Source organism: Gekko japonicus, unplaced genomic scaffold (assembly GCF_001447785.1).
Source record: "Gekko japonicus isolate JY-2015 unplaced genomic scaffold, Gekko_japonicus_V1.1 scaffold2302, whole genome shotgun sequence".
Lineage (NCBI taxonomy): Eukaryota > Metazoa > Chordata > Lepidosauria > Squamata > Gekkonidae > Gekko > Gekko japonicus.
Genome location: NW_015176044.1, coordinates 132,871 through 141,991, shown reverse-complemented (window position 1 = coordinate 141,991; position 9,121 = coordinate 132,871). Strand labels below are relative to the sequence as shown.

The 9,121-nt window shown below is 44.2% G+C and overlaps 1 protein-coding gene across 1 annotated transcript in view; it reads right to left on the bottom strand.

The window, feature by feature from the left end:
* Positions 1–1,070: 1,070 nt before the first annotated feature.
* Positions 1,071–9,121, bottom strand: part of LOC107123423 (zinc finger protein 721-like) — a 112,666-nt gene continuing 104,615 nt past the window's right edge. The window contains exon 12 of the mRNA XM_015426670.1: positions 1,071–2,127. Coding sequence (XP_015282156.1) covers positions 1,333–2,127 — 795 coding nt within the window. The 3' untranslated portion in view covers positions 1,071–1,332. The remainder of the gene's footprint in view (positions 2,128–9,121) is intronic.

Genomic DNA, 9,121 nt, shown 5'->3' with positions numbered 1-9,121 from the left:
CCCCCCCGGTCCAAAACAGTCCAGTGGCACCTTTAAGACCAAGTTTTATCCAGGTACAAGCTCTCCCTCCTCTGTGAGGACAGATCTGCGCGTCCCCCCCCCCCAATGGCTAGCAATCCAAAACAGTCCAGTGGAGCCTGAGCGGGGGTGTTGCCTTCTGACACACTTCCGGTGACGTCGGGGGTGTGGCATATGCAAATAAGTTATGCTAATGAGTTATGCTAATGAGATCCTGCACCTCTTTTTCTACAAAATGACTCCTGCTTATAGCACACCCATCAATTAATGACCTATAAAACATAATAGGTCTTGCAAACTGAGGACTGTGGCTCCCTTGACTGAGTCAATCCATCTCTTTTCCTGCTGCCTTCAGCTTTTCCTAGTGTTATTGTCTTTTCCAGCCACTCTTGTCTTCTCATAATGTGACCAGAGTACAATAGCCTCAGTTTGATCATTTTTCGCTTCTAGGGAGAACACATCCTCACACTTAAGCATCTTCTGTAGCTCCTTCATGGCTGCTCTTCCCAGGCTCAATCTTCTTCTGGTTTCTTGGCTGCAGTCTCCCTTTTGGTTGAGGACAGAGCCGAGGAATAGAAAATCTCAAACAACTTCAATTTCTTCATTGTATAGTTCCCCAGCAGTCATTACTTTTGTCTTCTCAGTGTTCAGCTGTAATCCACAAGACTGGGGAGGGGGGAAATAAATGAGACGCAAACCTTGGTTTGTGGGCAAACACTGTCAACCGTATCAGATGCAGGTCCCAGCGTATATCAGACCCGCAAGACTGTTTTACTAGAATTAGAAGGACCCCACCTTCAAAATACAGCCACTCTTATCTCAGCATGAAATCCTTAATGCGAGGTTTGATTTCTGAAAAGAAAGGAGCAGTCAAGTAGTCACTTCGAACCAACAAACATGCTAACAGGTTTGTGATATCAGGAATACTAGTTATAAAGAACACTGGACATTTGGCAGAATTCACAGGACAGTCAGAATTTCATATTGATTTCTAAAAGCTAGAAACTTGGTTAGTCTAATCAGATTTAATTCGTCTCTCATTTTAACGGGCATTTTAATTTATTCATATTTTATTTGTTACTACTATGTTAAGGTCCAATATATTCATAAGGTCATTGTGCCATTTTTAGACATCTCAATTTCTACTGCCAAGCATTATTTTCATATTTGAACGATTATAATTTGTTCATTTAGATATAAAAGTACTGGAAATATTCCTTTTGGATTGGTTTGTAATTCATGGGATTCTGGGAACAGGTGGCATTTCGGGAAACAGGGACAATTTGTGAACCTAGAGCAGGCAAGACCAAGTGGTTATTCACAGGATCCTTTTCCCAAACGTTTTGAGTGTACCCTTTGATGTGAAATGAGACTTGTTTTCTTATTAAAGTTCCTCCCACACTCCAAGCACTGGAACGACTTCTCCTCTGTGTGGATTCTTTGATGGGATATCAGGTTATGGCTCCAACTGAAGTTTTTCCCACACTGCAAGCATTTGAACGGTTTCTCCTCCGTGTGCGTCCTTTGGTGCAAAACGAGGCTCGAACTCCGGCTGAAGCTCTTCCCACACTCCAGGCATTCATATGGCTTCTCCCCGGTGTGGATCCTTTGGTGGGAAGTCAGGTGTGCATTCTGGTGGAAGCTCTTTCCGCATTCAGAACAGGTGTAGGGCTTCTCCCCTGTGTGGATTCTTTCATGGGAAGTAAGGTCTTTTCTCTGTGTGAAGTTCTTTCCACACTTAGAGCAATGATATGGTTTTTCCCCTGTGTGGATTCTTTGATGAGATGTCAGGTTATGACTCCAGCTGAAGCTTTTCCCACATTGTAAGCATTTAAACGGCTTCTCCCCTGAGTGTGTTTTTAAATGGGAATTCAGGCATTCATTCTGAATGAAGCTCTTTCCACACTGCAAGCATTTGAAGGGCTTCTCTCCCGTGTGGACTCTTTGATGGGTAATTAGTTTCGCCTTCTGTCGGAAGCTCTTCCCACACTCCGGGCACTTAAATGGTTTCTCCCCAGTGTGAATTTTCCAATGATCCTTGAGGCTAGACTTCCAGCTCAAAATTTTCCCACACACAAGGCATTTCCTCTTCCTCTTTCCTTTCTCCATCTTTTCTTCAATTAGGATTTTATAGACAGTGACACCCTGAGAGGCTACAGGTTTATTCCTCCTCTTCAACCCTCGGGCTTCAGTTTTTCTTTTCTGCTGGTCCGCTTCTTTGTCTTTTCCCCTGGGCAGCCCTTCCGGGTCAGTCTCCTTTTCATTCTCCCTTTCATGGCCTGCTAGAATAAACAAAGGAAAAAAGGTAAAGTCTTGAGGCAGATATGTAGAATCGCAACAGGAAACAAACCCCACCCAAGGGACTTGGCGAAGAGGCAGACCTCATTAGCTATTACTTGATTTCAGGCGAATAACCGCGTTAGTCTGCGGTGGTGGAAAATGCTATTGAGTTGCAGTTGACTTGTGGCAACCCTGTAAGGTTTTCAAGGCATGAGAGGAACAGAGATGGTATGCCATTGCCTGCCTCTGAGAGGCAACCCAGGACTTCCTTGGTGAAGAGCAGAATAAAATTTGAGTTCAGTAGCCCCTTAAAGACCAACAAGACCTTTCAGAGTATAAGCTTTTGTGAGTCAAAGCTTGGTGAGAGAGCCAGTTTGGTGTAGTGGTTAAAGTGCGCGGACTCAGAAAGGGTTTTAAAAGGGGGATTATATTTACTTATTTTAAAAGAATTATGAAGCCAGAATGCCAGCAGGGGGTTGGGGGCTATCCAGTGTTTTGCACGGAGTGTCACATGTATGACTATCTGCCCACTGGACAGAAGTCTTGAGTGTGTGCTCGGTGCAAGGAGCTCCTGGTTCTCAGGGAACGTGTGTGCTCCCTTGAGGCCAAGGTGGCTGACCTGGAGAAGCAGAGACAGTCAGTTAGGCGCACTGAAAAGACTCTCAGGGACTTGTTAGATACGTCCCACTCTGGATCTGGCAGCCCCGCTGCTGTCAGGGAGCATGAGGGTCTAGGGGAAACAGGGCAACGTGCTGAGGATAAGGGGAATGTGCCCTCAGAAGGGACCTCTTCCCCAGCTGGTGAGCGGGTATCCTTTTGCACCAAGGAACCATCCCTGGGCAGGGTGGGGGGGGGCTCTTGGTAGTTAATGATTCGATCCTTAGACAGGTAGACAGCTGGGTGGCGAACCCGCGTACTGATCGTATGGTGACTTGCCTGCCTGGTGCGAAGGTAGCAGACATTACGCGTGTTTTAGATAGGCTGGTAGATAGTGCTGGGGAGGAGCCAGTGGTCGTGGTGCATGTCGGCACCAACAATGTGGGGAAATGCAGTCGTGAGGTCCTGGAGGAGAAATTTAGCTGATATGAGGGGACACGTGGGGAGGAAACTGAAAGGAAAAGTAGAAAGGGTCAAAACAATTGGGGAAGCTTGGGATCTATTTAAAACTACGATCCTAGAAGCTCAAAAAATATATATTCCGCAGGTTAGGAAAGGCACAAACAGGTATAGGAAAAAGCCTGCATGGTTAACAAACAGAGTAATGGAGGCTGTAAAAAGTAAAAAGAATTCCTTTAAGCAGTGGAAAGCTAGTCACAGTGAGGCTGATAAAACGGAACACAGGCTATGGCAAATAAAATGCAAGTCTGAGGTCAGGCAGGCAAAAAGGGAATATGAGGAGCATATAGCAAAAAACGTAAAAACCAACAATAAAACTTTCTTCAAATACATTAGAAACAGGAAACCAGCCAGGGAGGCAGTGGGGCCCTTGGACGACCAAGGGGTAAAAGGAGTATTGAAGGATGATAGGGAAATGGCTGAGAAGCTAAATGCATTTTTTGCCTCCGTCTTCACTGTGGAAGATGAGAAGTGCTTGCCCACTCCAGAACCACTGATTTCAGGAGGGGTGTTGGAAGACCTGAGTCAGATTGAGGTGATGAGAGAGGAGGTCCTAAAACTGATAGACAACTTAAAAACTGAAAAATCACCAGGCCCAGATGGCATACATCCGAGAGTTCTGAAAGAACTCAAATGTGAACTTGTAGATCTCCTGACAAAGATATGTAATCTTTCCTTAAAATCTGCCTCCATTCCTGAGGATTGGAAGGTAGCTAATGTCACTCCCATCTTTAAAAAGGGTTCCAGAGGAGATCCGGGAAATTACAGGCCAGTCAGTCTGACGTCGATACCGGGTAAATTGGTGGAAACCATTATTAAGGAAAGAATTAGTAGGCACATAGATGAACAAAACCTATTGAGGCAGACTCAACATGGGTTCTGTAAGGGAAGATCTTGTCTCACTAACCTGTTAATGTTCTTTGAGGGGGTGAACAAACATGTGGACAAGGGGGATCCAATAGATATTATTTACCTTGACTTCCAGAAAGCTTTTGATAAAGTTCCTCATCAAAGGCTCCTAAGTAAGCTCAAAAATCATGGGATAGAAGGACAAGTCCTTTTATGGATCAAAAACTGGCTAGTTCATAGAAAACAGAGAGTGAGTGTAGGTGGGCAATTTTCTCAGTGGAGGGTGGTAAGCAGTGGGGTACCGCAGGGATCAGTACTTGGTCCACTGCTTTTTAACTTGTTCATTAATGATTTGGAGTTGGGAGTAAGCAGTGAAGTGGCTAAATTTGCGGATGATACGAAGTTGTTCAGGGTGGTGAAAACCAGTGAGGATTGTGAGGCACTCCAAAGGGATCTGTCAAAGTTGGGCGAGTGGGCGTCAACATGGCAAATGGGGTTCAATGTGGCCAAGTGCAAGGTGATGCACATTGGAGCCAAAAATCCTAAATATAAATACACGTTGATGGGGTCTGAACTGGCAGAGACTGATCAAGAGAGAGATCTTGGAGTTGTAGTAGATAACTCACTGAAGATGTCGAGACAGTGTGTGACTGCAATAAAGAAGGCCAATGCTATGCTGGGGATTATTAGGAAGGGTATTGTAAACAGATCAGCCAATATCATAATGCCGCTATATAAATCAATGGTGCGACCTCATTTGGAATACTGTGTGCAATTCTGGTCACCACACCTTAAAAAGGATATTATAGCTTTGGAAAAAGTGCAGAAAAGGGCAACTCGAATGATAAAAGGGTTGGAACACTTTCCCTATGAGGAAAGGTTAAGGCGCTTAGGGCTCTTTAGCTTGGAGAAACGACGACTGAGGGGTGACATGATTGAGGTTTATAAGATTATGCATGGGAAAGAGCAGGTAGAGAAAGAGGTACTTTTCTCCCTTTCTCACAATACAAGAACTCGTGGGCAGGCAATCCATGAAATTGCTGAGCGGTCGGGTTAGAACGGATAAAAGGAAGTACTTCTTCACCGAAAGAGTGATTAACACTTGGAACTCACTGCCACAGGAAGTGGTGGCAGCTACAAGCATGGATGGCTTCAAAAGGGAATTAGATAAGCATATGGAGCAGAGGTCCATCAGTGGCTATTAGCCACAAGGTATAGATAGGGACTCTGGGGCAGGTGATGCTCTGTCATCTTGGTGCTTGGGGTGGTCAACGGTGGGAGGGCTTCTAATGTCCTGGCCCCACTGGTGGACCTCCTGATGGCACTGGTATTTCTGGCCACTGTGTGATACCGAGTGTTGGACTGGATGGGCCTTTGGCCTGATCCAACATTGGCATCTCTTATGTTCTTATGTTCTTAATACTCTAAGTAAATAAAATAATAAATAAATAAGAGAAATAATTGAGCAACATGCTAAGAACTCATGTCAGAAGTAGATCAAGATGAATCACTGTGTTAGTCTTACCCAGACAGGCCACCAGCCCATAATTCTCCTCCATGACTTCCTTGTGCAGGGTCCTTTGGGCTGGATGCAGCAGAGCCCACTCCTCCTCGGAGAAACACACGGCCACCTCCTCAAAGGTTACCGGCCCCTGAAAAAAGGAGCATTTGGCAGACGTTTGTCCAAGCTTAGAAGAACGGGAAGATAAACTCACTGATTATGCAGTAATGGCAAAATTAACAACTTATTTGAGAAACAGATCAATTTCAAAATTTGAGAAGAGATGGAGTGTTTATTATGCATATTATGCAAGCAGGAGACAAATTAAAATGAGAAACAGTTCAAAAATTAGAATGAGGAACAATTTAAAGATTGTATATACGGTAAGTGTACTACAAAGCATATGAAGGTATTATAAAATGAAGCTGAATGAGAACAAGTTCTGATTATAAATGTACAAGGAAACAAAATATATTTTTAGATATATAATGGATTTCCCCCTAAATTTTGCTATATTAAAAGTTATGGAGAGTAAGCAGAAATGATGAAATATGCAATATATGATATGCAGTAATGATTAAATCAGCAACATAGTTGTACAATCGATCAATTATAAAATATGAAATTTAAAATGTCTGAAGTAAGGATCATTGTACTTTATAGAAAATGTTCCAAAATCTGTGATGAAGGGTATATTGGGGAGAAATAATTTTTATTTTCTGATATACTTTGCAATGTGTAATAATATATGGCTTGATATATAGCTTGATATATAGAATCATATATGTTAGAGTTGGAAGGGACCTTGCAGGTCATCTAGTCCAACCGCCTGCACTCTGTAGGAGCATAGCTGTAAGATAGCCCTACAACATACCCAAAAGATGGTCATCCAGCCTCTGCTTCAAAACGTCCAGCAAAGGAGCACCCACCAGCTCCCAAGGCAGTCTGTTCCACTGCTCAACCACTCTTACAGTTAGGAAGTTTCTCCTGATATTTAGCCGGTAACGACTCCCTTGTAATTTGCACCCATTAGATCTAGTCTTGCAATCCGGAGCAAGAGAGAATAGATCTGCTCCATCTTCTACATGACAGCCCTTCAAATACTTGAAGACTGCAATCATGTCCTCTCTAAGCCTTCTCTTTCCCAGGCTAAACATACCCAACTCTTTCAGCTTTTCCTCATAAGACTTGGATTCCAACCCTCTCACCATCCTGGTTGCCCTCTTCTGGACATGTTCGAGCTTGTCAACATCTTTCCTAAAATGTGGTGCCCAAAACTGGACACAGTACTCCAGGTGAGGCCTGACCATACCAGAATAGAGCGGAACTACCACCTCCCGTGATCTGGACACAATGCTTCTGTTAATGCATCCTAAGATTGCATTAGCTTTCTTCGCAGTCACATCGCATTACAGGCTCATGTTTAGCTTGTGATCAACCAGAACACTTAGATCCCTTTCACATGGGCTGCTGTCAAGCCAAGTTCCTCCCATTCTATATCTGTGCCTTTGATTTTTTGTACCTAAGTGTAAGACTTTGCACTTATCTCTATTGAGATTCATTTTATTTGTCTCAGCCTACTGTTCCAGCCTATCTAGATCATTTTGAATCCTGACTCTGTCTTCTTCAGAATTAGCAATCCCTCCCAGCTTCGTGTCATCTGCAAATCTGATAAGACCTCTACGTCTTCCTCCAGGTCATTTCATTGAACAACACCGGGCCTAGGACCAAGCCCTGCGGCACTCCACTCAAGACTTCCCTCCACGTAGACACAGAGCCATTTACGAGCACTTGTTGGGTATGATTTTTCAACCAACCATGAATCCATCCAACGGTTGCACCATCCAGCCCACACTTAACCAGCTTATCCTCAAGGATATCATGAGAAACTCTGTCAAATGCTTTACTGAAATCTAGATACACTATATCCACAGCATTGCCAGAGTCAACCATTGTAGTATAGTCCCTTTCTTGTTATATAATCCATTTTTCTCTTTTGTGTCCCTTTTACTACTATCTTGTTTTCTAAAATTGAACAAAGTTACTGGCCCCTGAAAGAAGGACCATTTGGCCTTCACAGATAACATTCCTTACCCCTCTAATGCTCTATCTGAGAGCAGAGCCCACGAAAGGTGACAGGTTGCAGGATTCTGCACTTCACAAGAAGCATCCAGAACCTTCCAAGCGGTTCCTTTAGGTCCAGGCGCAATGTCCCCTCTAAGCTGTGGAGTCTTGTGAGCAAAAATTCTACTTTGTGAGCTGCTGGCATTAAAGTTGTGAGCGAGCGATTTGGCTACTGCATCAATTAGTTTGCTCTGGAGCCATCCTTCCTGAGCTGAGACAAAAGTCTGTGAGCCGGAGGCTAAAAAACTGTGAGCTAGCTCACACTAACTCAGCTTAGAGGGAACACTGGTCCAGGGAGATGTGGGGCGGGGGGGAAGTGCAGACAGAATACCGCTTTCAAGATATCCTCCCTTACCTGACCTGGATGCATAGAAATGCCTTCCGCTTCACCACAAGATACTGTCGGAAACGAACCATCACCTGTGAATGACACAAGCATGTTGGGAGGAACTTTTCCCGGAAACGAACCATCACCTGTGAATGACACAAGCATGTTGGGAGTGGAGATTTCAGCACATTGTGTGTGTGTGCGTGAAAACGACACAGGGGCTATATGAATTATTGCCCAAGTGCTGATTTGGATAGATATGGGGTACTGTCGGAACAAATGTTTCATGTTCCACCGTTAAAAAGCATGAATGCTCCCTTCCTCTCAGAAGCCATATAGTTTGCCCCTTCCCACTGAGAACTGCTTACAGGAAAAAAATCCAACAAGCAAAGGACTTGTGAAGATTCAAGATGGGAGGGATATCATTTTCCTTCCGTATCCCCCTTCATAAGAACATAAGATGAGCCCTGCTGGAACAGACCAATAGTCCATCGAGTCCAGCATCCTGTCTCACACTGTGGCCGACCAGTTCCTCTGGAGGGCCAACAAGAGGGCAGAGAGGCCGAGGCCTTCCCCCGATGTTGCCTCCTGGTTCTGGGATCCATTGCATTAGTGCCTCTGAATGTGGAGGTTCCCCACAGTCACCATGGCTAGTAGCCATTGATAAACTTATCCTCTATGACTCTATCTAATCCCTTTCACAGCTGTTATTCCTATAGCCATCACTACCTCCTTAGGCAGCAAATTCCACATTTTAATCCCTCTCAGTGTAAAGTAGTATTTCCTTTGTCTGTCCTGAACCTACTGCCCATCCGCTTCATTGCATGCCCTCGAGTTCTAGTCTTTTGGGAGAGGGAGAAAAAGTTTTCTTTGTCAACTCTCTCCAACCTATGCCTAATTTTATA